Source organism: Pholcus phalangioides, unplaced genomic scaffold (genome assembly GCF_987345545.1).
Source record: "Pholcus phalangioides strain wild (caught in Gottingen) unplaced genomic scaffold, Ppha-v1.0 ptg000009l_1, whole genome shotgun sequence".
NCBI classification, from domain to species: Eukaryota; Metazoa; Arthropoda; class Arachnida; order Araneae; family Pholcidae; genus Pholcus; species Pholcus phalangioides.
In genome coordinates this window covers 44,248,452-44,276,146 of record NW_028301602.1, presented here as the reverse complement: position 1 = coordinate 44,276,146, position 27,695 = coordinate 44,248,452, and the positions used below count along the sequence as shown (strand labels likewise).

Below are 27,695 nucleotides of genomic sequence, written 5' to 3'. Positions count from 1 at the left end.
CACTTTTTCAAATAAATATTGCTCATAATAGTTTCATAACATTGGTTTTTTCTCGCAGGTATGATTTTTTTTTTTTCCAAGTATCAACTGTTTCATTGTAACACTATTTCTAGAGATAGCATCAAAAATGTTCAATTCTTTTAGAAATAGCCTCAAAATTCTTTTTTACTGGTATTTTGTTACTGAACAGCCATAACTAACCACAAATTAAAAATGCTTAAATAAAAAATATTTAGAAATTATTTGTATATGCATATGTGGGGATATTTTTTTGTAAATTAATATGCACTAACAAATAGAAAATATGCATTTTATAAACATACCTGCTTTTCTTTTGCATGATTTTTTAATGTATATTTTCTCATTTTTGTTACATAATTTTCTCAGGATTTTTTAAACACAAAGGCCACACAACAGGCAAATTGCCTCATGAGGTGGCTGAAAAGAGATATGGATGTGTGTAAAGATAGTGAATATTTTGCCACTTTTTAAGTGCATATAATCCGGGCTCTAATGATTACCATATGTACTTATGTATAAGCCCCACCTGATATACTTCCCCCCCCCCCTCAAATATAGGAATGAAAATCTGTAAAAAAATGAATTTTCGAACAAAAAAAAATTTGACTTATGCCGAATTTGCAAAATTTAATTGAGCTTAGCCTCTATGAAATTTGAATAATACCTAAATGTGTTCTCATATGTCCAGCCTTTGTTATAGCACACGTACAAATATTTTTCTCCTGCCATTGAGAATTAATTAGTTCCCGAAGACTCAGTGAATTGTAATTAATAAAATGAACACTTCAAAACATTGCTATGAATAGAATATGGTTATAGAAAAGAGAAATACATTTTTTTTTTCGTATTGCATAGAATAGTATATTAAATGTATTTAAAAAAAATATATTAAATATATGTATAGATATTTGATATTTCTCGAAAGCATATTAAAAAAAAGTAGGTTATTAGATTTTCAGATATATTTGTGGTCCTTACATTGAGTATACAGTGAAACCTGTGTATAACAATACTGTTTATAATGATAAACTGGCCTGTAAAGATGTTTTCTTTGATCCCAGGAAATTCCTATTCAGTAGGAAATAAGTTTAGAGCAAATACTCAAACTGTCTATAACAATACTATTATAGACAGGTTTATTTCAAAAATTTTGAAAATACAGTAATTCATATACAAAAATAAAAACCTTTTCCCCTCCTCCTTAAGGCCAATCTAATAAACTCTTTCTACTTGTGTTTGCCTTTATCACACACAATTCTATGCAATTTGATACAAATAAAATGACAGCATTACTCTGTTTATTTTTTACATGTTGACAAATGTAGAACTAGATTTTTAAAGAAAATCTCAATATTATTTCCATCAATTTTCTCTCCATTGTAAACTAAAGTAGTCATCTTAATCAAGGTTACATCAAGTGAAGTCTTTCGAATGCTCAGCATAAAAATTTCATAGAAAATATTGAACATATAAACAAACATCCAAAAAATAATTCAAAAATTTTGACTTACATCAAGGCCTCATAAGAAGGATGAAAACCTGATTGAATGATCAAATAGGTACAGGCAAGGAAAATTTGTTTGGTACGAATATGAAATCTCTCTTCAGTTGTTCATTCAAGTATGTGTGCATGACTGAAAAAAAAAATAGAACACAAGGTTTTTTAAAATGGACATTTTTCTGTAGTTTTTATTTGTTTATTATAGTAACTTAATGGGCCTGTTCACATATGAAATAAAAAAACAAAGGCCACACACTACATATGAACTACGCAATGAGGTGGCTGGGAAAAAAATGTATGTATAATGAGCATGAGATAGTTACAAACTGGATAGAAATAGAATCTTTTAAAAAACAAGGACTTGAGAACTTACCAGGCTGTCTGGCCATTGTCTTCCATTTATTTTTGACGTTTCACCTACAGCTGTGGCAAGCACCTTCAGAGGTGAAATTACTAGAGTGCCAATAAGATGCCTTTCTTATCAACTTTTCCACCTCTGCTTGCTGTAGTTTGCTACGATTGACTGGATCCCTAGTGCCTATTTCAGATTTATTGAGAATGTGAAAAAATTATAAAGACAGCACCTTGTCACCACTCAATAGTACTTAAACCTCTGAAAATGCCTGCGGCAGGGTGACAAGCCAAAAATAAATAGATGACTACAGTCAAACAGTGAGTTGAGCCCTTGTTTTCCATTAAAAAATGTGAAAGCCATTGCAATAGGATCTTTTGTGAGCATATTCAGTCATAGTAGAAATCAATGATAAATCTATAAAATTTCATTGAGAATCAATAATCTCTGTGCAGCTAATGAACAGAGACTAATTTACAAAACAAATAAATGCAATAGTTATATCACTAATTACTGTGAACCCCTGCTATAACGATAAATCTCCCCTACAATGGTAGTTCTTTTTTTATTTTATTTTTCGAATTTCCTAGCCTATAGTCTAATGCAGGAGTTTCCAAACTATGCGCTGCCGACCTTCATCTGGGCACCACCAAGCGGCAGCCCTGACAAAAGTTTTTCCAAAGAAATTCTTTGTTAAACTGCTTAGGAAGCCACAGATGAGTGCTGATTTTGGAAAGGGGCACCACAGGTGGGTAAAGTTTTCAAATCTCTGGTCTAATGTTTAATTCCTCACAATAAAACGATGTCCTATACAATGATAAATCCCTTCACAACAATATTTTTTAAGAGATTTTGGAACAATTATAAAAATATCTTTTCCAAATCTTGCTCAAAATCCCTCAATAAATTTTGAAACTTGTTACCAGTTTGTGTTCTCCAGAGAGTGTCTGATAACATCAGAATTTCGAGCAATTTTATGATGGCAGGAAAACAGCCCAGTCAATTTCGTACTATCGCTTCATTGCTCTCCAAGCTTGACGTGTTTTTCAAAGAGGAGATGTGATGAAGCAAAACCGAATGAACCCCTCCCCCCACTTAAGAAGGAAAAACATTGAAAATCCCCCTTGAGAAAATTCTGTGTACGCCTATGCACCTTGTAAGGGGCCATTCCAGTATTACGTCATCATCGATGGGGGGGGGGGTTCCAATTTGTGGACTTTTGATTGCAAGGGGGGGGGGTTTGGATAACGATTACGTCATTAACCACCCTTTATGAAAATATGACAGGATTAAGAGGGGCAGAGCTGATGACAAAATTTTGCTGACCAGGGGGGGATGGGATCAGCGTTTTGCTGACAAGGGAGGGGGTCAAAAATGGCTAAAAATTTGCTTACGTAATACTTGAACAGACCGTAACCCGGGCAAGCATGATACCATCTATTCGACGCCACTGGAGACACGACTCTGTTTTCCTTATTTCACACAGGTGTGGTGAGGCATTGGAGTAGAAGCATTAGTAGCCTCTCTCAACTTCAACAATACTTCCCACAGGTGGTATGGTAGAGACAGATATTGTTTTTTCTCAAAAAAATTATTTTTCGAAAAAAATATAAGTTGTAAATGCTTATGTGTTAAATACTTGACTATGTTTTCACCGGTAGATGGCAGCACACTTTTCAGAATGAGTGTGGTTGGGGGGGGGGAGAACTTAGTCAAAGGGAACATTTTGCTGGACACGGTTTACCCTCAATGGTTAGTGGAGGTTCAATTGTGAAAAATTATAATTGAGTCAAAATAAACTTTTGTTGGTTCAACAATTATTGAAGCAATTTAAAAATTTATGCGCCATAAAAAATTGAGAATTAACACAGTGAAAAAAAAATACACTCACAAAATACAAATTTTAAGTACATGAAATAAGCAAGCCAACCTTTTTTTTGAACACACAAAAATCAAACTTGTTTACTTGAGTAAGTACTGGACGGCTGTAACATAGATAAATACTTACATTATTTAAAAAGTACATGAAACTGTTTTTTATTACCTATAAATCGAAAATTTATAATAAAATAAATTCCAAAATAAATAAATAAATTTTCTTTTTCTCTTTTTTACACCTGCTTTTTGTGATCATTAAGATGCTCATCATTATTAGAAATAAAAATTCGATATTGATCAGTCACAGTCGTCCATATTTATCACTTCAGTTATTTATTTATTTTTCAATTACGTCGTCTGCAGCGAGTAAATAAATCGTAAATGGAATGTTCATTGTAATAAGCTGTGGTCTTTTTGAAATTAGCTCTTTGCCCAATAGTAACCAATGACGTCGTACAGATGATGATGACGTAAGGATCAACTGAAAATATGCACGTGGGAAACGAAAATGGATCCAGGACGTCGCCGGTTAACGTGGGTGTTAATTGTATTTAATTTATAAAATTCATTGTGAATTCATGTGTCACAAGTTCCGTACCCAAGTTTTTATTGTTATAAAGGGATTTCTTGCTTAGGCCGGGATTACACTATAAAAGTTTTATAAAAATCCTTTTATAAAACATGAAAAATTTAACCAATGAGCTTATCGGTTGCATTGGCTCGAATGTACCCTATGAGCTTTATTGGTTGGATTTTCTAAGTTTTATGAGAGGGATTTTATTAAACTTTTACAGTGTAATCCCGGCCTTATGCAATAGAAATAAAAGGATATTTTATGTAAATTTCAAAAAATCCCTTAATCCAGATCATTAACTGTTGCTTGGGCTACTTAAAAAAAACTGTGCATTCGGTACTTACACTTTGGTTGATTTTTTTATATTTTCATAATAACTCATGACGAAATGAACTGATATTATCTACGGAAGAAAATTTATCCAATTGCTAGTCAAGGAAGAGTTAGATATTGGTTTAGGGCCATAGTGATAAATTCCTTTCGAAGGGGGAGGGACTAAAACCGGTAGCATGGTGAAGCCTGTCAATAACAATGTTGTAGGGACGTAGAAAAATATTGTTATAAACGGGTTATTGTTGTAGACACTGAGAATTTGCGCTATTTCCTATTGAATAGGAATTCCACTGTGACCTGAAAAAGATATCATTGTAGTCATGTTTATTGTTATAGGCCAGTGGTTCTCAAACTTATGTCACCTGCTGCTGCTCTCTTGCCCAGTTCATGGTTCATCTGCGGCTCACTCAGAATAGTTTATTGATATTTACACTTATAAAAGAACCACTTCAAAACATATATAGGCACACAAAAATCAATACCTCCACTTCGCCGCAACACCCGTGAATGAGGTTGGCGATGCCCCTAGGAGCTGCAAGGCACATTTTGAGAAACTGTTATAGACAGCATCATTATACATAGGTTTCACTGTATATTAAATTTAAACGTATATAAGTCATTTAAGGGGAATACTAAGTTTTGGAGGGGAGACAGACTCGCAGATCTCCTCTCTTGGCTATTTATTACCTTGCTTTGTGTTAGTGGGGCTCATGTTCGAATCCCACCACTAGCACAGTAGTGGTTAGTGGAGGTTGGGTTCGTATGAGAGCCGATCTCCCATTAACAAGTCTTGCAACAAACCTTACAACGGTACAAATATGAAATCATTACACATCACTCAAAATCTGAAATATAGATGGCAGCACTAACTTCACACACACATCACTAGATACGCATGCAGACTTTTAGGTACATACAATTCTGTCACAACTCACTTACCCCTGGAAAGCAGAATAAAACTGTGGTATGCTTCTCAATAGTAATTAGACTGAAGTTATGCACAGTTTAGAAGTTCTTCCAGTCACTGATTTAATTCTTTCCTCAATTAATTATTATCTTCTCAAATCAATATCAGCGCTCTTCAAACAAATAGTCAAATATATTTTCTCTGAATGAAAAGGAAAAATTTCCCCTAAATCAGAAATCATCAATAAGTGATTGAGGATCCTACTAAGCTCATTGTCTATGAGCGATGAGAGCAGTGTAACAGTTGAACATATACACACACACATATTCTGCTAAACGTACCTACACGGTTCTAAATTCAAGGTTTTTTTAGACCAGAGCGAGTACACCTGCCTTAATGCCCCTGATTCCTAGGAGCTGTGATAAAACCATTAATCAATCATTGTTTTAGTATAAAACTGATAAATGTTTACTGGACTTTCAGTGTTTCCCTTATTCTGAAACAGCTATGAAGAGGATAATATAAAATTTGTGTTGGAAATTTTATTTTGTTCAGAAATTTAAGCAAATTTTTCTTTTCTTCAGATTGGAAAGTAGAAATGGGTAAACTAACACCTAATGCTCAGCTTGGAACATGGATATAAGAAGAATCATGAGTATGTATTCATTCTGCAAGTTACTTGAATAATTCATGCGCACATACAAAGAAAAAACTATGCTGAAGTATTTAATACTTAATAAATACTTTATTGTCCCTTTTATTCATGGATTATGAATATTACTATTTTATTTATATTTTCAATTTTTTTTCTTCTTCGAGTAAAAGTTATATGTCTGATATACAGTTGAACACACCTTATAGCAAACCTCCAGGTGTATCAACAGGAAGGGCCAATTGATTGTTAGAAATGATAGAAACACAACACCTTTTAACAAGCACATCACCATTTCAAAACTGTTTTGCAATGACACTTGCTATCAGACATGGATCCCAAGAGCTGAATAATGTGCAAAAAATTGGTCTTCCCTTAGAGTATGGGCAGGGAGCAAGTGTGAAGGGTGCAGCTGCACTGGACCAATAACGTTTTAGGGCTGCAAACGGATTAAAATATTTAGATCATGTTTTTATCTCAACTTGTTAACAAAAGAATATCTTAAAATTCAGTTTAAGGTAGGGTACTTCTAAAACATTCAGACATTGAACCATTTGGTTCAGGGTTTTGACAGACCCCTTTTTCTCCAAGCCAAGAAGGGTGGTGCAGGTGGATCTGGTGTTCTGAGGGGCACTGGACTAGAGGGGGGTGTTAAATTCTTCTCTCTTAACCATTTATTCAAAATTACATGAATGAGGCATAACGCATGCTTATACGACTGAAAAGAGTATCCAGTTGAGGCCCTGGGTAGATAATATCGGTTTTCTAGTCCTGATAGCTCCAACGTTTAAGTGCCTGGGGCACACTTGCAATTTTTTAGCAGACACTATTGTCCCTATCTTGGGACAGAGTGGGAGCCATGTTCTGGTTTGGTGGTGGTGGACACTATTGTCCATATTTGTTACAGAATATTTTTTATGACCATGAGATTGTAGTTTTGATAGTCAGTCTTGAGCACCAATGTGAACATGGTGGCACCAGGGTACCCATGGACACTGGGATATTGGGAATCACCTGTTTAGTGAGCCACAAAGCTTTAGTTGGACTGGACTGCAAAATACTTAAGTATTTGAGGGATGATTATAAAATCCACCCTGAGTATGGGACGATCCTATGCAGGGATGCCAGAAGGGTTTTGAACCTGTGGATGCTCAAATTGGGTTTTATGTGGCAAATTTTGATTTCTAAATTTATTTTAGTGGTGCTGGAGCCCATGCTAAAAAATATACTACAGAATTAGTCATCCCCTGTGAAAAATCACTCTTTATCCATAAATACTTGCAATGGCAACATTTGCTGTATGAAGTTTTTCTTTCCCAAAACACTTTTCCATAAACTTTATTTGAGACAGAATTTGTTTGCTTTTTTTTTCTTTTTTATTAATTTTTCTTTAATTTTGTTCTTTTACCTTAAGAAATCTGTTTTACCAAGTGTAGAATTCTGAATTTTTTGAAGTAGTAGTCATTACTAGCAGTCATCTCATCATTATTCACTACCACAAAAAAAGTCAAAGTTCAAGTTCTCACTCAGCATGCTGGTAAACTGTTTTGGGTTGCCACGAAGCTGGGCTGGAAGAGATTGCTGTAACGGGTTAATTCTAGTGGCAAAATTCTGGCATTCATTCAGCCTGCTGGTGAAACATTTGGGGGTCGGTGCATGATCTTGGCTTTCCTATGAGAAAAATCTCCTTCCTTTAAGGAGCGTTTAAAATTTTTCTATTCACTTTAGGCACTCAATTTCGTTTTCCTCAAATACTATAGACATTTTTATACAATTTAACAAGAACATTTTGGATTTTATAATTGCTGGTTATGTTTTTTTTTTATTCTAACTTCAACAATGTGCAGCTTTTCCAAAAATCATTGAAATTTACCCCTACTTTGCGCCATAAAATTTCTTTAAATCATTTTAACAAGAAATTCTCTGGTTAAAGTATGTAATACCTTGTGTAGAGAGACACATAGTTTCAAGACATTTGAACAAGTGATGTTTGAAAAAAAAATAATGTTCCTGACGAAAACTCAGTATTTAGAAAAAGAGCATTTTAATGGAAAACATTGGCATATATTATGCCTGTTAGCAGTATACATTAAAACATGTTAAAAATACTTCAGGTGCAGGGTAGAACAAAACCGCAGACACAGTTGAACGCAGAAAATTTTATAGCATTTGAAAATTGAAAAATGTGTTTTTAAAAAAATTTATGTGCACCAACCCCCTTGAAGAACCAGCTGAAATGTGTACATTTGAAAATTAATTATTTTTTTATAGCTAAACAGCCCTTACTTTTAGAACTTTTCTCATGTGTAATTGAATTAACTTAATTTTAAATTATAAAAAGAAAAGCCAGAGATATGGAAAGTCTTCTGAAAATAACATAAGATCAAACTGTTACAAAGCTTCCATTCATTTCACAAACAACATATAAAATTTACGAAAAAGGGATTATGTTAGAGACTGACTCTCATAGCGATTGTCTTCAATTTCATTTGAATCATATTATATGAAAATTATCACGGAGATTTTTCTTTTTCTCCTATTGGACCTTTTTTTAACATTTGATTTTTTTTTCCCCCACCATCAGCTCTCTGTCCAACCTGCATGCCTTCTCATCATATTTGCTTGCCTTTCTCTTCATCAATCTCTCCACCTTGGCTCTCTTCAAATAGCGGAAGTTTAGCTGAAGATGGAGGCATATCATTGGCTGATTACAGTCCACATGGAGAGCTTCTTTGTGAACTATCAGACATCACTCTTTCTGATAAAGTATGCTTTAAGTGAATTCTTTTTCTTTATAATAATCAACACTCTATGTAAAATTATTCGACTAGTTTGCATGACCTAATTAATCATTTTGTCAATACTCAGATTTGTGAATGCTAATAAATGTGTGAACTTGGTAAGTGAAAGTTTAGTTCGATTGATCTACCAATCTTTGATGAAATTGCTGATGAATTTGTTAGTTCTCTCAATATTCTGCATATCTTAAAAAGTGATAGCCAAGAATAAGGTAGAGGGTGATACAGTGAAATCTATCTATAACAATACTGTGGCAACCTTGAAAAAATATTGCTATGGCCTTTTTTTTCGGCATTTGCACTATTTCCTAAGGAATAGGAATTCTGTCTGGACCTAAGAAAATATCGTTATGGGCAGGTTTATTTTATCATTATAGGCAGTATCATTATACACAGGTTTCACTCTATAAGGGATTACAAAAATTAATGATATATTGAGTATTTGATTGGTCTGAAGCGCTAAATTCTCTATGCATGTTATGAAAAGTTACCATTATTCTTTGCTGATGTTTGAACTCCAAAAACATCAGTAATTCATATTGCTGCTGTTGTGCAGTCACAGTCATAATTACAGACTTGTATGGCAAGGACCCAGGTGCTAACCAAACTGGTGGTACAGTGGTAGTCAGCCTAAATAGTCCTGTGGTTCCCAACTGTTAGCAGATCTCTCCAATGAGAAGTCTCGCCACATAGAGTGACAGTACTAATACTCAGTTTGAAAAATACATGGCAGGACTAAAAATTCGTAAATAACTCTAGATACGCTATCAGACTGTTAAGCACACATGCTCCTTTTCAGCACAACTAAATCAGTAGTGAATTGCCCATGGTGATGCATGGGAGTGGTGCTCGTTTTGAAAAAAAATAAAGTAATTCATAATGGGTTTTTTCCTTCTCTTTCTTCCTGTTTCAAGTTTTTCTGAATCACTGAATTTTTCTAACTTATATTAATTCAAGGAAGCATTTTCAACTTTGAATTCACTGTATGTAAAGTATATTTTCTATATACTCCATATAATAGTATAACCAGGCCATAAATCTAGGGAAGAAACACCCTGTTGTAACGTTTGGGAGACTTCGGAACTTCATGCCATGATATAATGTATATGTGCATTTTCATGACATCTTAATTTTTCATAGTTTTATTTCCTTCATTTTCTTTTTGGTTTATTTGTTGTTATTTGTTTTACTTTTTTTGCATCTTTATTGTTATTTGTTTTACTTTTTTTGCATCTTTATTGTTATTTGTTTTACTTTTTTTGCATCTTTATTGTTATTTGTTTTACTTTTTTTGCATCTTTATTGTTATTTGTTTTACTTTTTTGCATCTTTATTGTTATTTGTTTTACTTTTTTTGCATCTTTATTGTTATTTGTTTTACTTTTTTTGCATCTTTATTGTTATTTGTTTTACTTTTTTTGCATCTTTATTGTTTGGTGTTTATTTATTTCTTGTTATTATTGAATAAATAAAAAAGACTTATAGTGTGTGTGTGACATAAACAGACGAAGCTCCAAATCATCTTTGGTAATGTTTGGGTCTTTGACTATTACGTCATGAGATAGATTCAGAGTTAGAATTTCCCTCACTCTAATTTAATGTTATGGTATACTAGCTGATATCTGCTGATGTTGTCCACCCCATAAAAAATTTATATATCTATTGCTCAATTAGCCAGTATTTTGAAAGAAAGGGATTCAATAATGTTAAAAGTGATAATTATTACCAAGATTATACTCAAATACTCACTAAAAATTTATTCACATGATTGTATTTGATTGTTGCTCATAACACAGCAGAAAAGAATATACTGATCAATGCATCACTTGTTTTTAAAAAAATACACTGATTGCTGCAACACTTGTATACACACTGAAAAAAAATACATCAATCAAAGCAACATTAAATTTGTACTTATAAATTAAGATTTAGTGCGGAACAAAAACCTATTTGACTCTGTTATTTTTAAAATTCACATTGCATCATTAAAATGTGCATCTTTTGTGCAGAAACAGTTTTGGGGGAAATTGTTGCATCTGACTGAAAATTTGATGGAAAAAAGGGTTTTTTTTGAGAAATTTATGCAATGAAAAAAATTTTTGATTAAAAATATTTTTTTGCAGAAATATGCTTATGGCTCCATCCACACATTAGCGAAGAGCCCTAAAAAAATTTTGGAGTGATACAATCAATAGTGTGGATTTGTATAAAGAACAAACATGTATGCATACTTTCGCATTTATATATAAGATGCCACCTCTGTATATACTATCTCATGTATGCAGTGATATGTCTGTCAATTGAAATGTGCTATCAATGTTTGAAGATTTATTTCTCAACAGAGTAGCTCATCCTCATCAAGTCAAAATTCCAAAGATCACTGGTTCAGGAATTCTAATGAAGCTCTTGCTGATAAATCCTTGCGTTCATCAGATTCGTCCTATGCATCAATGAGAAAATTTTCTGTCAATAGCTGGGCCTCCAATGAAGCTGAAGCCATTCAACTGCATAGTGTCAACTTAAGTGGCAGCACAAGCTCTCCCATCGACTGCTCGTGTTCCACCAGCATGGATGACAGCTTTTCTCTGACTGAAGCAGATGGTTCAATGCAAAGTTTTGCTGAAACTGTTGGAGGTGAGTGTATGCATGAAAATAACCTTAGGAAGGTAACGCTAAATTCAATTTCTATGCATACTAAAGAATGCAACAAAACCTCCCGACAATTATACTCACTGTAACAATAAATTTCAACAACAAATATATTTTTCAAATCTTATTCGAATTTGCCTTCAGTCTAATGTTGAACTCTTCTAGATGCAACAAGATCCTGTACTATATTTTTAAAAGACAAAACACTGAACATCTGCATCTAAAACCACTAAAAACTTCCAACAAACACTTCAAACACTCTCTGCATCTCTGTGATCTGTGATTGAGTATTGATTTTTTTCCCCATAGGTGGCGAAGGACTTGCTGAGGAGTCATCTTCCTGTGATACTAGTCAAATCGTAGATTCATTAGACAGCCTTTGTAGTACTCCCACAAGTGCAAACATTGACTCAATTTCATTGCCCGCTTCATCACCTCTTAGTCCTCAATTTTTAGAGAACTGGTCAGAAAGATTAGTCACGTAATATCCGATTAGCTTTCTTATTAGTTTTGTATTGTTCAAAATGTTCAGAGATTATAGATCCAAAACTTCTACTAGCAATGTGATAATATTGTTTTTCACTATGTTTCAACTTTAGCTAAGTTCTTAGTATATAGTTAATTGTTATTTCCATTTCTTTTTTCTGTTCATTGTTTCATAGCATTGATTTATCTCAATTCTGTAGCGATGTTTATAGCATGCATGCTCAGCCCGCAGGCCCAGGTCATCTGATGTGGCTAACAACCTTAATCTAACTTTGTGAAAATGAATCAAGTGGCACATTTACAAATTAAGTGGCCCACACTATTATTCCTCATCATATTTAAGTAGACCATGAAACATTCCCATATCACTTGCATGACCCACAATACAGTTCCACATCGCTTAAATAGCCTGCAACATATTCCTAGATCACACTTAAGTGACCATAGCACATTTACAGGTCATTTAAATGACCCACAGTTCAGTTTCACATCAGGTCTTCGGCATATTTCCAGATCACTTAAACAGCCGACTGCACATTCCCAGATCATTTGAGCGGCCTGCGACACGTTTCCAAACTAATGAAGTGCCCCACACTCTCCTAGAGGTTGAGCACTCTTGTTGTATAGTATGAGATGTATGCATATAGAAGTTGTATTTAGTGAGTATGTTTTTGTTTACAAAAGATTATTGTGCTTTCATAAATCATATAGTTTTTTTATTCTTTTCTATGTTGTTAAGGAAAATGTCACACAAATTCAAATTGTACAAAAATTTCACATATACATATTGTTGTACAATCCCGAGCTAACATCCTTCCTGTTTTGACATAATAAAACTCTTCTAAAGCACCTTGCTATCTTTCATCTTTTTTTCCTCTGCTACTGTCATTCATAAACATGTTAATCATCATATGTTTTGCAACTAAAAATTATTATTAAAAATTTTGAGGATTATGGACTTATAAGCAAGCATGAAAACCAATATAGTAATGTATTTTATTATGTCATATTAATCATCAATTTTATACTGATACTATTAAAAACTGATAATCCTGTGTAGAATGCAGTAGCCCAGGTTGATAAGATACTCACCTAAAGTACTGAAGGATATTTAGAGGTGTCACGAGTTCGATACCTGGTTCGTCCTTGTCAGAAACTTTCCTGACATGGGTACAACAGAAATTGCTACATGATCGCAGAAAAAGATTGGTACCACAGGAAGTCCCACATCTAGGGGTTAGAGCACCAACCTCTCGATGAGTATAAAAAAAACAGGCTGCCGTTCGGAATCGGCAATAGGTTGTAGGTCCCTATCTAATTAGCCCTCATGTGGAGAAAATGACGTGGTGTGACAAAAGCCTGTACATACATCAGCGTTAGAATTGAAACATAAAAGTCACTTATTTGAATTCTTTGAATCTCTCTTTCTTATGAGAAATGATTACCCTCAGGACCACATCTATATAAATAAAATTTACTTTGTCTCCCTCAATTTTAGTGTCCCTCTTCCCCCCCCTCCCCCCATTTTGTACAGAAAAACAAAACAGTTAACTTGGTGCTTTTCCTCAGTGCCCGGAGCACCAGATTCTGTAGTTGCGACCCTGGTTACCCTAAGTATGAAGGTCTAATTTGCTATTTCTACCCAATAAACCTACCCCACTAATATCAATTATGACTATTGACTAATTTTTCAGAATTGCACAGTGACTGTCCCAAATTGTTTGCACACCAGATATCTCTGCAACCGTTGACTTCAGAAACTTACTTTCAATTACAAAAAGTTCTCAAACGGCGTGCAGTTATTTAACCCCTTTACGATCAGGGACGTAATATTGCGTTCAAATGCCAATGGAATAAATTCAATCTATCTGACTGTTTCTTCAACCTCTTTTTTTCTCATAGCTTGGTTTGTTGTAACCATATGAAACAAACTTGTGTGTCTTCCCCCCTCCCATTCTTCCTCCATCATCATGATATCTCAATGAGATAATGATAAACTGATAACGAGCAACTGAGATAACAGTGGTGGTTCTCTTCAGCTTTTTCCCTCTCCTCCTTCTCCACAGCATTCCCCCTCCCCACACATACACATAATGTATCTTTCTCAGAACTAATCCTTCTATTATATACTGCACATAGAAGTGAGAAAGAGTACAAGTCGGAAAAACTACAAACAAGTTTGTAGGTGAGGGCAAAAAAGCAAGGCACTGTACTAATACTCTCTTACACATTATCTACGTACTGTTCCCCTCCCTACCCTTATTTCTATATTTTTTTCTTTCCTTTTCTTCAACATGGAACAAGGCTACCGCATTTATCACCTATATGTCTAATACAGATCATTCAAATTTATCGCCAGTAGCTTGTACGCGAAGGGGTTAAAATCTCAAAATTTATTTGAGGGGTATCATTTGTATACATAAAAAAATAAAGGAATCAACTTTTTATTCAGTTCCCGTATGCTGAAACTTTCCAGTTATTGAAATGTAGATCTCACTTAGAAAAAACATTGGCAAAGGATATTATTTTATAAGTGCAATATCTATCATGCGAGATATCAAATATATTAAATCACTATGTTTTGGCAACTTATCACTGTTAGCAAGCTCTCATTGGCTTAAAAGTCGAAATTTTTAGGGCTGTACACAAATGCAATAAACTCAAACCTTGTATTTTTTTCATTCTCAGTAAAAAGCAATTACATTTTTTTTGACAATTATAGAATTTTTACAACTTTGAATTTAATTTACGTTTCGCAATTTGTGAACCACCCCTCAATCATTGGCGATAAATGCTGAAAACCTCAAAGTCAAATGTTTCTGTCGATATTGCATTTGAATGTATGCAATTTTTTGCTTTATTGGAAGTTTCAGCACAACAGGGTCTACATATAAAGATAATTTTCTATATCTTTATATATACACCCCCCCCCCCCCCACCGGGAAATTTAAGACATTTTGAGTAACCGTACATCATTTGAAAACTCGACCTCCCTCGGGAAACTTCGCACCAGGCAGTTTGAAAATCTCTGCCTTAGATGACTTCTCAAGCTTCAAGAATATATTTGACAAGTGAAATCCCTGTTTCATGAAACTTGCTGACTATCAAGAACAAGAAACCGCGATATGGATATGCCGTTACCAAATACGAGATGTTTATGGAGATGAATGCGTACAAGACTAACAGTTACTAAACAGTTGCTTGAGAGAAGAAAAAAAATCTTAAATGAGAAAAAATAATTTAAAAACAACGTATCGTGGTTTTTTTCTTGCGTTTTGTTCCCGTCGATAAATCTAGCATTTTGCCTCTCGTTCCTTTTTTTTTTTTTTTTTTTGCTGTTTTTTGATTTTCATCGCCTGAGAGAGAAGGGAAACGGATGTTGAGGAATAAAATAGGAACATGAATCAGTCTCCTGTGACAGCAGCATAACGGCATCATGCCGTTCCGTTAGGCAGCATCTCACTTTCGAAAAATGGACGAATTTTATGTCAGACCTTTTCCAACATCCAAAAAATGATCGTTTCCAATATTTATATCTTCGCGAATCCATATCAAAATGACGACGTGGGAAAAGAATCGAAAGAGAAAAATATAAAAAGTGGGGGGGGGGGGGAAGACATCCGAAGGAAAATGTCAGTGGTTTTTCCTTCAAGGACATCTTAGACATGTTGAACATTTCAGCGAGACTTACGACCAGAGCATTTCATTAATATTTATGAAGCAACGTGTGCTAGTAGAAGAGGGGGGAACAAAACGTGTGGAAACCGTTTTGCATATTGAGGTGAAAAAATATTCCAAATGTTCCTGAATGATGAATACTGATGAATACTTCGATTTGATGGCCGGTTAAAAAACAATATTAACGGGAATTTCTGTGCGAATGTCATTGGAAAATCTCCACATTTTTAATATTCCAGATGAATACCGACGTCACACACATTTGAAACCAAATGCCAAGTAATTAGCTTTAGGGTACGAACATGGTGCACCTGGTTTCCGATGCTGTGAATCAGCGCCGTGCTATGTTCGTACACTATGAATAGGTTTTCACTTTTGTTCCGAAGTACGATCTAATATAACTCGTGAGTGCAGCTCATGTAATGCTCGAATTTTAGAATGCCCAAATTTACAGTATGACTGTAATTTGCATTTCCGTCTTCTTAGAGGCTCCTCTTTATTTCGCTTGTAAAAAAATTTGCAAAATTTGAATTTAATGCCTCTTATATAACGTAAAATTATATTAAGTATTCTTCATATCTAAAAAAATAGGACATCTGAACAGGGCCGTCTTAAGAGCATCATGGGCCCCCGGACCAAGGGATTTTGCTGAGGCCCTACCTGCAAATTCTTTAGAGTTTCAACTGGTTCTCATTATTAAGAGGCCCGTCTCTACTTTTGAAGCCCCCCCCCCCGGGCCGTGCCCGAGTGGGCCTATGTGTTAAGACGGAACTGCATCTGAATAAAAACTGATTATTACATGGATATTTTCATGCAAATGAACATTAGCTCGTTTAATACGTGTTGTACGTCTTTTTCTAGTGATATAAACCTGCAATACTTCAATCTTAACGTTACGGGTGTGAAAAGAGGACATTTCTGCAAACGAAGAATTACGTGCGTGTGTATTTGCTTATACAATATGAGAAAACGAGGGCGGATGTCACAAGTTTTTATTATATTGTGACTAACCTTGACTTTGATTTTATGCAGCAAGGCAGTGAATCGATGTCTTCGGCACGGATCTGGATCGAATCTCAGCCGTGGCTCCCATTATCAGTGTCGTCTTAACGCATGGGCCTACCCGGGGGCCTTCAGGAGAAGAGGGGCCTCACAAAAATGAGATGCTGTTTAAATTTTCTAGAATTTACAAGGTTACAAGGTAGGGCCTCAGGAAAACCACTCGGCCCGGGGGCCCATGATGCTTTTAAGACGGCCCTGCCCATTATCACTGTTTTTAAGTGATAATAGCTTGGCTACATTTGGATGGCTTCTTTTTTTATTATGACACCACAATCTCTTGATAGAATTTAGCATCAGGTACTGTCATGAAGTCTCCAAAACAATGCTTCGGATGCATTGATGAAGTTTGATGGGCATGGCCGAATTCTTGATGGAAACTTCATTTTTCATCCCCAAACAGTCTTTCAACTGCTGGAACTGGAAAATATAGACCAATACAACAGAAAACTTACTTGAGAGAAATCTTTATCTTATAAATTTTCATTTATCCTATTTCGAAGCTGTTCATTTTAGCTTGATTATCACGTCACGTTAGTGTAGTGTGTTTCGGCCTTTATTCATGTCAAAAACTCGGCTTACATGCGAGTACATGAGGTATGTAGCACTGCAAAGGTTTAACGATCCAGGGCAGCAAATATATATAACTTGATTAGCTAGTGCAGTGATTCCCAACGTGGGCGTTAACGCCCCCTGGGGGGGCGATGGAATGTTCCAGGGGGGCGGTAGAAGCTACGGGTTCAACATAGGATCCTATGGGTTAGATTGCTTTGGGGGGCGATGGGAGAAAAAAATTTCTGAAGAAGGGGGTGATGGGAAAAAAAAGGTTGGGAAACTATGAGCTAGTGCAACAACAAAGAACAACCGAACAACGCTTGTAGTTCGATGCCCGCGCGTAATTTTAAAGAGACGGTTAATGAATCAGTCAGGAGGCACCTCATTAGTTGGAGCCCTGAGAGAATCTACTGTATTGTCAGGGTATTTCGCACCATGAAGAAAAAGTATAACCATATTTTTAATCACTTGCACAGCTACTACAGAGAAATCTGCATATCTATTCCCCTGAAAATCGCATGGTGATTGATGCTTTATGATTTTTCATCATGCACGAGTTTATACAGGGTGTCCACTCTTACCGTTGTCCAATGGCTTTTTTGTGAACCGTTGGTTTTAGAGACAACTTTCACTTAGAAAAAAATGTTTCAAATGATGTCACCAGCCATCTTAAATGCCATTCAAATGAAAAAAATATATATTTATAAAAAAAGTTACAAAATTTACATTTTTATACGCCCTCCCATCGTTATCAAACTAACAATTAGAAAGTTGTTGCTCTGTCTTTCCTAAGGCCTACAAAAAAATTTCCACGTTTCTTTGAATTCAAAATTAGAGGGAAAGAACAGCCTAAACCGGTGGCTCTCCAACTTTTTCCACCAGCAGCGCTCCTCACCCTAATTAATAAACGTTTATCCGCGGCTCCCCAGAGCAGTTTAGCAAAGAATCTCTTCGAAAAGCCTTTCTAGGGCCCCCGCTCCAAAGCGGCCCTGGCAAAGGTTGGAGGTGCATCAGGGCACCGCGGTGCACAGTTTTAGAACCCTTGGCGTAAACTAACGGAAAACGTCCCTTTTCCCTTATTTATATGCTGTTCTTTCTCCCTTTTTCTCCGAATTTTTAATTCGAATATCAAGGCGAATATTGCACTTAAAAAAATTATTGGCCTCAGGAGAGACAGGGCAACAGCTTTCTAATTGTTAGTTAGATGACTGGGGGGGGGGTGGGTAATTGATTTGTTTTTTCATTTGAACGGCATTTAAGATGATGGGCGGCATCATTTGAAACATTTTTTCTAGTTTAAGGTTATCTCTAAAACCAACGGTTCAGGAAATAGCCATTGGATAACGATAAGAGTGGACACCCTGTATATTTTTGCAGCTTACTCAGTAAGTGGAATTTCCTACCTGAGCAAATAATTAATGCTCTCACAAAAAAATGTCGGATCGTGCATCCACTATAAGACGAGTTCCAGGGTGTTTCTCTGCTAATAAGATGAAGCCCACGGACAACTTTACAGAATAATATTCAGCGTATAATAATGCAAAAACCAATAAGTTAGTAGTTTTTTTCTCATTCAAACTCTCGGAAACCCCCTCCTAAAGCACATGCGGTTACACAGGGAATGATTTCCCCCCCCCCCCCACCCCTCGTTCGAAGAGCCTGTATCCGCTTATGCCCTGAAATCTTATGAATTACTCCTGATTAAGAACCACTGGTCTAAAGTGAAGGTGCAGGTTAAACAAATATGCTCTGACAGCAAAAATGTCTATCAACACGGTTTTTGTTTCTACATCATATGATATCAATATGTATCTACTAGAAATAGTCATCATGTCACTGCGCCGTCAGCGTATGAGAAGAGATGGAAACAAAAGCAACCAAGAAGAGGCCCTCAAGAAGAGACAAGAAGTGTTGTGAGTTTAGGAATAACTTAAACATTATGGTCGTCATCAGAGATATTATGTGACAGGGGGCGAATAAAACAAGAGAGGGAATGAAAAAGAAAATTCCGTCACGGATGGCTGTGGCAGGGGAACATGTCATAGTCGATGATTCCGAGGACATTTTCGTCCAAGAAATTATAAAAAGCCTCGTCTCTACAGCTATGTCAACAGTTTTTTTACTTGGATCGAGTCGTTTTTATATGAGCCTATGGCATAAAACAATCGATCCGTTAGAAAGTTTGTGCCGTGGTTGAAAACACCGACGATAACAAGATGACACCGGCCATTTGGATTGTCGCGGCGGTTCTTCTCGCTGACGGGCAGAGATGGGCACGAGCTTGTTCCGAAGAGGATATCATCATGGTTCAGTTGGTACGCTAATTTCAAGTAATCGATCATTTTGATCGCCAACCGCATACTATCGATTCAAAAAAACAAATTGTTAAGATATTGTGATTCACAGCGCTTTAGATTAATTTTAGATTCAGTAAACATTACTGTTTTGTGTAGATTTTGTTTCCCATTGACTTTTGAAGCAATTTTTTTCTATGACAAGAAATTATTAACGAATGAAAATCTCGCTAGCTCTCTGGTCACGGTGATAGCGCCCCAGTCGACATATACCCAACGGATCCGAATCCGCCAAGCTTATGGAAGGAGGGTCTTGGAGATCTCACCATGGTAAGAACGATCTTAATACGTACAATCTCAATGGTGCCTGGAACGATAGTCGATTAAAAAGTCTATTTATTTAGGGGAAAATGTAAAAAAGTTGTATAGGGCAACTCACCTTTCCTCAAATTACTGACAAACCGTTGTTCCTAGAACACATGCTCCCAGTTGGAAAAAGTATCCATATAACGTGTAGACCTCAGATACGTCATTCATATTGCAATGGGTTTTTGTGTAGTCATTGAAATAAAAAAAATTAACTCTTTATTTGGTCACTCTGTCTTAGAAAAACCCAGTTAAAAAAGTTTTTGCCTTGTCACTCCTGAGGCCAACAAAAAATTTCACGTTTTTGAATGCAATATTCACTGAGATATTTTAATTCAGAAGTTGCTGAAAAGTTTAGAAAGAACAGCACAAAGTAACGGACAACACTTCTTTCCCTGAACGATGCTGTTATTTTCCTTATTTTCAGTGATTTTCTAACTCAAATATATTGCACTTGGAAACGTGATTTTTTTTTTTTTTTTTGCTTCATAAGAGACAGGTCAACAACTTTCCGATTGAGATTTTCGGAACATAAGAACTGTATAAAAAGTTAATTTTCATATTTTAATAACTATACAACCAATGCAATATATGAATGGCACAGTCTCTGAGTACTACACGTGTTAATTAAATACTTTTTCTAATTGGAAATATGCCTCTACGATCAATGGTTTGCCAGTAATTTTTGCGGCAAGGTGAGTAGTTAGCTCGGCACCCTGTATTTATTCGTGTTAATTCTAGATGAAGACAATTCTATATGAAAATTTATTTAGAATTTATTTGTGGTGGTATTTATCGTAGTTTTCGATTCTCAATTGAAGTTTTGATTAAACTTTGTTAATCTATCTGCCAGCTTGGAAAGTTTCGAGAGTATGCTTTGGGTACTATACTTCGGGGACGATACTATAAATTAATCACAACGGATCCCAGAGAGGTAAGAAAGCTATATATATATTTTATTATTATAGTATAAGCATTTTGACTCTCAAAATGTAAGTTTTCTTGAAAATCATCACACCACATCATTGGACATTTTTATCAACATCATTCTACTCTTTTTAAGCACAGTCGAACTTGGTTAATTCGAAGTCCACAGTCGCTGGAAAAGAAATTCGAATTATCCAACTAATCCATCCCGGGTCAGTAAACTGACTACAAATTGCACAGCTCAATCATCAACATTCACATAGGATAATAATTATCAAATATTAAAATTTTATCGTCAATTACGAAACCGTTTCCCAAATTTTAATAATTTATAATTATAATAATTGATCTTAGCTGCTACATTATTTTACTGTTCTGGAATCAGCATCACTTCAGAATTTCTTGACCGTGTTCAAAGCTTGATTTACGAAAACTGTTCATGATCATCAGTTACGAATCTGTTTTTCAAATTTCGCTTATCATTCTTATGCTATCAAGGAAATATACTTTTATTAACATATTACAATCTGAACTTTCCGATATTTCCCATACTCTCAATGACGACAAAAGGATTCAGATTTTGAAAGTTACATCTTGATTCCATAGGTAGAAAAGTATAATCCGTATTAAGTGGTACACAGTCTCGATGCACTTCAGCTGAATAATGTTAAAATGGGCATTAAATTCTCACGAAAAAAGAACAGAGGGAGAAACAGAATTTTTTCAAACGATTAGTCTTTAAAAATTTGTTGTTTATTAACTTGATCGAGAAAAGCAAAGTCTAACTTCCTGTAGGAATTTTTCCTAACTAAATTTGCTCATACAAAAATCATGTTTTTTTCTCTAACTTTGTATTATCCAAAAAAATTTGAAAAAAATTGAATTAAAAGAAATTTTACCATCAAATTAGATAGAAAAATCAAGGGAGAAGTTCGTAAAAAATTTCGAATCATCCGAAATTCCAATCTACCAAGTTCTACTGTAGAGCCTTTTTAAACGCGCTGGACGCTGAAAAGTGTAAAGCCAGCCAGATATGAGAGGAAAGCACAATTTTTTGATTCCTTCAAAACATTATAGTCATGTCTTTGTTCAGGAAATGCATAAAATAGGCAAATTCACGGCACATCAAAAATATCCCAATGTGCAGCATGGACTTATTGGATAGACTTGTAATGGGCAAAATGTGGCCAGTTTGGAGGGGTTCTATGCGGTCCGCCACAGATTTCAAAATAGTAGCATAGAAATTTTCAATTTTAGTGTTCTAGAATAATTCGTTTAAGGAGGGTGTTCCTTTTTGTGCATATGGGAAATAGAATTGTGAGAATTTAAACAAAAATTGATTTAAAAACTTTTGCATATGCGAAAAACTAGAATACATATGCAATAAGCACGCATAAAGTTATTAATACGTAATGTGTAATATATACTTATTTATATTGTTGTAATTTATATCCACAGTTGTAAAGGATAACCCATTGTGTCTCATTTGCAATGAAAAACCGTGCCAATCTTCAAGGGATACAACGCATCTCCACTTCACTTCTAAGCATAAAAGTATCAATAAATAATCGTCAGAATACGTCTGGCACTTCTAAATTTTTTCTTTTTGTTTTTTGGCCTGCTCCTATAAAGTTTGCCCATTACTGGGATAGGCAGCAGATAACACTGGGAAATGTTAAAATGGTTAAAATTCTTGATGAAATTGCGTCCGACATGAAATATACATTGCGGAATGATTTTGGTATGCTGAACGCGAATATCACCACGAAAAAAGTTTTATTTTCTCTCATTTTGGAGATATTTATGTTAAAAATTAGAAAAGCGCTTTACGGTGGAATCGAAACCATTGCTGATGAACAGGATATACTGGCTACAGGTGCGATTATAGTGCACACGTGTTTCCGATTCTGGAAACCCGCGTGCACTATAATCGCACCATAATAGAAGATGCACGTCGGATTTGGAAGGAGGGTCAGTGCCGTCTTACCTCATGAGAAGAGGGGCCTCACAAAAGTGAGAACTGGTTGAAGTTTTCAAGAATTTTCCAGGTAGGGCCTGAGAAAAACCCACTTGGCCCGGAGACCCATGGTGCTCTTAAGACGACGGCCCTGAGGAGGGAACTACGGGAAACCTTTTCTATTGATATTTTTAGTAACTAGCCTTCAACAAGCATTTTAAATTAATATAAATAGAAACAATATCGCATTTAAAAGGGGGTTGTTTTTCGATATTTTCAATTTTTTTTTTAAATATTTTTAATTTTTGATGATTTTGTTATGAGTTAGAAATTATGTCATTTATCTTTCAGAGCAGAAGTAGAAACTACTACTACTAAACCCCACGTGCACCTCGTCTGCATTATTCTGCGGAATTTCTTAACGAATCGGTACATGTTGGAATGTACGAGTACGTGTTGTAAACCTTGTTATGTGTAGTGCTGCCATCAATTTTTCTAACTGTGGTTGAAGTGCAACGATTAAATAATAGTACCGTTGTAGGCCCTTTGCTCTCCGTGACAAGACTTTTCAAAGGGGAGAACGGAAGTGGAAACTGGAAGATGTCTGAGTTTTGTAATTATCGTGTTGTGCATTTGATTGTTCTCTATGGATGTAGGGATTAAACACGAGCTTTCGGTATGCGAAGCCATCACGATATCCACACTATGAAATCGAAACCACTGAGAAATTTGGTTTTTTTTTTCATTGTTGTTTATATTAGTGGTGTGAGCAGAGCCAACGTCAGAGAGTGTGTGTGATAGATTCACCCCCCGCCCCTCCAACTTGAAGGGGAGGGATCTCGCAATCTCGGCTTTAGAAATGAAGAAAAATGTTAATTACCTATTGGGCCCAGCGATAATTTTTGCACCAGTCCCTTCATCTCTTACTACTAAACAACACATGGACCTCGTAAATATTCCCTCTGGGGAACTTCTAACGAATTGGTGCATGCCGGAATGGGTGTGTTCTGTACCTGACCTGAAGTCTCCTAAAAAATTCTTATTTCGTTTTTAGAAGTGCTGCCATCTAGTTTCTGAATTCGAAAGCAAATAACTCAGCAAGTTATTTTCCCTTTTGCATGAATTTCAAATGTTGTAGGCCTGTGATTGTTCTCTGAATCCACGTCTGGTAGAGATGGCCTTTATTGTATGCCACAGACGGATCTGGGGGTGGGGGCAAAGGCAACAACTGCCTCTGGTAGCAATCTTGAGTTGGCGGCAAAATTTAGAGATGAAAAGAAAAAATGTAGAGAAAAAATTTTTTATATTCCAAAACGGGGGGGGGAGCTTTTTTTTAACTATGGATTTTAATAGTGGAAGAGGGGAGGGGGACAAAATCAAGTTCACCCCATGCCGAAAAAAGTCCTAGTAACTCCCTGCTGTATGCAAAACGAACACATCAAGTGAATGTTATACGTGTTATTATGTCATGTGAATTTACGTATAAATTTAGAAAGCTTTTAGGAATGATTTATGTGGTGCTGAATAAAAAAGAGATAGAGAAAAATGTTTTCTTTCTCTCTCGTGCAGGTCGATGTATACAGTTCGTCTCACAACGCTTGCGTTAAAGGTGCGTTATCTTTCATCACGTCTCTATACAAACCTAGACTGGACTGGGAAGTGGTGAAAGATGTGCCGTATCAACCCATCATCGTCAAATACCTACCGAGAGACCAAGATAAGGTAATCATTTCTTGTACTAATTTATTCAGATTGAAAGAAAACAAATATGCGTAGCTTGGTGCTTGTTTGTGGCGGTATTAGACGAAGGTCTACCAAACAGAGGCAAACACAAATTTGTTCACTGGATCTGTATCTTGACTAAATTTCAACGATGAATTTGATGTTGTCTAGCAATTTCAAGAGCGAGAGTTGCCTTTCGAGAAAAAGAATTCGATCTCGGAAAAAACATCTTTTAAATGCGGGTAAAACGATATTTCCGCATTTAAAGCGGTTTTCCCCAACTTTTTTCCGTTTTTTTTCCTCCTATTTTTTTAGTATTTTATAATATCGCTTCATTCATAGGCGTCTAGCTATTAAAAATATTAGGAGATCCAGGGCCGCAACAAGGGACGAAAATTTTCTCTGTCACCCGGGGCTAGTACCCATTTTGGCACGCCCCTCCCCTCTAATTTTGTTCACAAAAATAGTAAACTCAGTGCCCTTCCTGGTCAAGCACCCGGAGCACCAGATCCTCTACCCTCCCCTGGTTGTGGCCCTTGGGTGGTCTTCGACATATTGGAGAGGGTATAACTCGAAATCAATATTTTCATCGGTATTATAGAGATGATGGCAGATAATATGGGATGGGGACGCTCTCCCAATACGGTTTTACGCCTGTTGCTTCATTTACAAGTGTTGCATAACTCTTCAAGTAACATGTTCTTGTTATCACCTTTTATAGTACTTCGAAATGGCAAGTTGTCCGGCTGCGGATCAAGAATACGAACGGATCCTGTCGTCACCGAGTGCTGAAGCGTTCAAATCGAAATTTCAGGTGATTTTTCAGTTTTCATCTCAACAGAAGCTATCCAGTGTCGTTTAAAGTCATATACCAGAGAGCTCAAAAAATGACCTTCCCATTCGTGCGTACGTATACAGGGTCTCCCTGAACTCATAGGCCAAAGTTTAAGGGAAGGTAAAATACACATAAAGAAGCATTTTTTGTGCAGCAATGTGGGGTCGGAAATGAAAAGTGTTGGTGGAAAAAAAACTGACTGGGACGTCGTGGGAAAACTTTCAGTCTCTGCCGCGACTGTTCGTGAAAGGGTACGCCAATCACTTGCTAGACGCTGCCAGGCCGGTGTTGGTGATTTGACGTTTGAGCACTTATTTTAATTATTATTGTAAGTAAAACAGGTTTTTTTTTTAATTTCTTCGACATTTCATGTTTTTCCTCCAACACTTTTAATTTCCGAACCCACATTGCTGTACAAAAAATGTTCTTTATGTGAATTTTACCTTTCCTTAAAGTTTGGCCCATGAGTTCAGGGACACCCTGTATGTAATTCGCGTCACTTTCTTTTTATCATGTTATTCGTGTATTTTAGGAATTGTTCGATTTTTGGTCTCGTCATAGTGGTTGGAAAATTCAAGGTTGGGATAGTGTTGCTCTACTCCACGATGTTCTGGAAATCGAGGTGAGCGTTTTAGCGGTAATTCCGCAATGATAATCACTCAGTTCTGTGCCACAGTAAGGCCGGGATTGCACTAAAGAAGTTTTATAAAAACTTTTATATTAAACTTGAACAAATGCAACCAACTAAGTGTATCGGTTACATTTAAGTGAATGTAATCCATAGGCTTATTGGTTTTTTTTTCAAGTTTTGTAAAAGATATTTTATGGTGTAATCCTGGTCTAAAACATTGAAAACTGGATATGGACCAAAACACGTTTGCGTGATATTCAAAAACCGTTGTCCGCTTCACAAGTAAATTTTTTTTACGGGGGGGGGGGGGGGTCCAACAACTTCTGGCTTAAAAAAAATAATAATAATAATAGATTTTCTCTTAACGTAAAGCAGAAAAATGATCGTGGCTCAGTAAATTTTTGTTTTATAAGACCGGGTCTCGAGAGAAATTTACTTCTTGTACAAAATATAAAACCCCATGTGAACAGCAAATAGCTAGAGGCGGTCGAGCCGGGGGTGCTGTGGGTGCTCGAGTAATTTGTGACACGGGTCCGAGCACCCCACAGAATTGATTCAAAAATCAAAATTTCCCACATAATGCTCAGTACGAGCACTGATACCCATAGGCAGAGGAGCATTTATGGTTTTGCCACCTGTGGGCTACACGAATTTTGCCGCCCTTCTCGCTTCTAGTCTAACTTTCTTGACTACACTTTACCTATAACGAAATTTCGTTTTAACGAAGTGATTTCTATGGTCTCTTGGAGTTCGTTGTGACGGGATTCGACTGTATTCCTGTATTTTTGGTGGTTCTGACTTTCTTATACACTCGTCTCGGTTTTTTTCAATGAAGCATATTTGCAATCTTTACTCCAATTATGAATGAAAAGAATTTTCATCACTCACATATGATAATTTATGACTATAAATATTAATCTGAACATATCTGACTTGTGTTTTCGTTTTTTTTTTCTTTTTTTTGCGTAAAAAAAAACTAACTTTTCAATTTCCTGCGATTTCCAGTAATTCTTCATTACCTACTAACTGATAATTTTTAAGCAATAATTGATTATTTTATCGATTTATGGCGACGTTTTTGGTGAAAATGGAAGATGCACCGCATTTTAAGCTCTCAATTTCCCATATTTTTCTGAATGAATATGGTTACCCTTGAGTCGTGATGAAAATGTTTTCATTAAAAACAAATTCTTATTCACTGCGATCTGCAGCAGCTCTTCAATTTTATGTCCTTCAGCAATGATTAGCGATTCCGTCTCGCGTAAACTATTTCGTAGCCTAATACAGTTGCCGCTGTGTGGTCGCGTGGGCATCTTAAAAGACCCTCATCGTGAGGATTCAGGTTCGAACCCCGTTCAAGCACAGTGGCGTTCGGCTGAAGTTGGTTTTTTTGCGGTTTTCCAACTTCAAGGCGTGAATACGCGAGCGCGAACCGGTCTCCCATTTGAAAAGTCTCTCCGCAAAACCGCAGGTCTTCAACATGATACTTACGTAGCATGAAAATTTAAGCACATTTTCCA

At 36.0% G+C, this 27,695-nt stretch overlaps 2 protein-coding genes across 5 annotated transcripts in view; one reads left to right on the top strand and one right to left on the bottom strand.

Moving 5' to 3' along the window:
- The window catches only part of LOC149083145 (uncharacterized), a 66,135-nt gene extending 62,269 nt beyond the window's left edge, over positions 1–3,866 (bottom strand). Inside the window, exons 1-2 of one of the 2 annotated variants that reach the window (XM_089236294.1) lie at positions 3,805–3,866; positions 1,533–1,655 (exon numbers count right to left, since the gene is read on the bottom strand). The gene's annotated coding sequence lies outside the window, so the exon portion shown is untranslated. Of the gene's footprint in view, positions 1–1,532; positions 1,656–1,895; positions 2,056–3,804 lie in introns of those variants that run through there. The other variant, XM_089236295.1, reaches the window with a different exon arrangement.
- Positions 3,867–4,064: 198 nt separating this feature from the next.
- Positions 4,065–27,695, top strand: part of LOC149083144 (prostatic acid phosphatase-like) — a 29,652-nt gene continuing 6,021 nt past the window's right edge. Inside the window, exons 1-10 of one of the 3 annotated variants that reach the window (XM_089236289.1) lie at positions 4,065–4,286; positions 6,151–6,221; positions 8,803–8,984; positions 11,140–11,237; positions 11,359–11,650; positions 19,972–20,067; positions 20,957–21,037; positions 24,557–24,709; positions 25,431–25,523; positions 26,077–26,166. In XM_089236289.1, coding sequence (XP_089092415.1) covers positions 11,615–11,650; positions 19,972–20,067; positions 20,957–21,037; positions 24,557–24,709; positions 25,431–25,523; positions 26,077–26,166 — 549 coding nt within the window. In that variant the 5' untranslated portion in view covers positions 4,065–4,286; positions 6,151–6,221; positions 8,803–8,984; positions 11,140–11,237; positions 11,359–11,614. Of the gene's footprint in view, positions 4,287–6,150; positions 6,222–8,802; positions 8,985–11,139; positions 11,238–11,358; positions 11,651–19,546; positions 19,759–19,971; positions 20,068–20,956; positions 21,038–24,556; positions 24,710–25,430; positions 25,524–26,076; positions 26,167–27,695 lie in introns of those variants that run through there. The other 2 variants (XM_089236288.1, XM_089236287.1) reach the window with 2 other exon arrangements.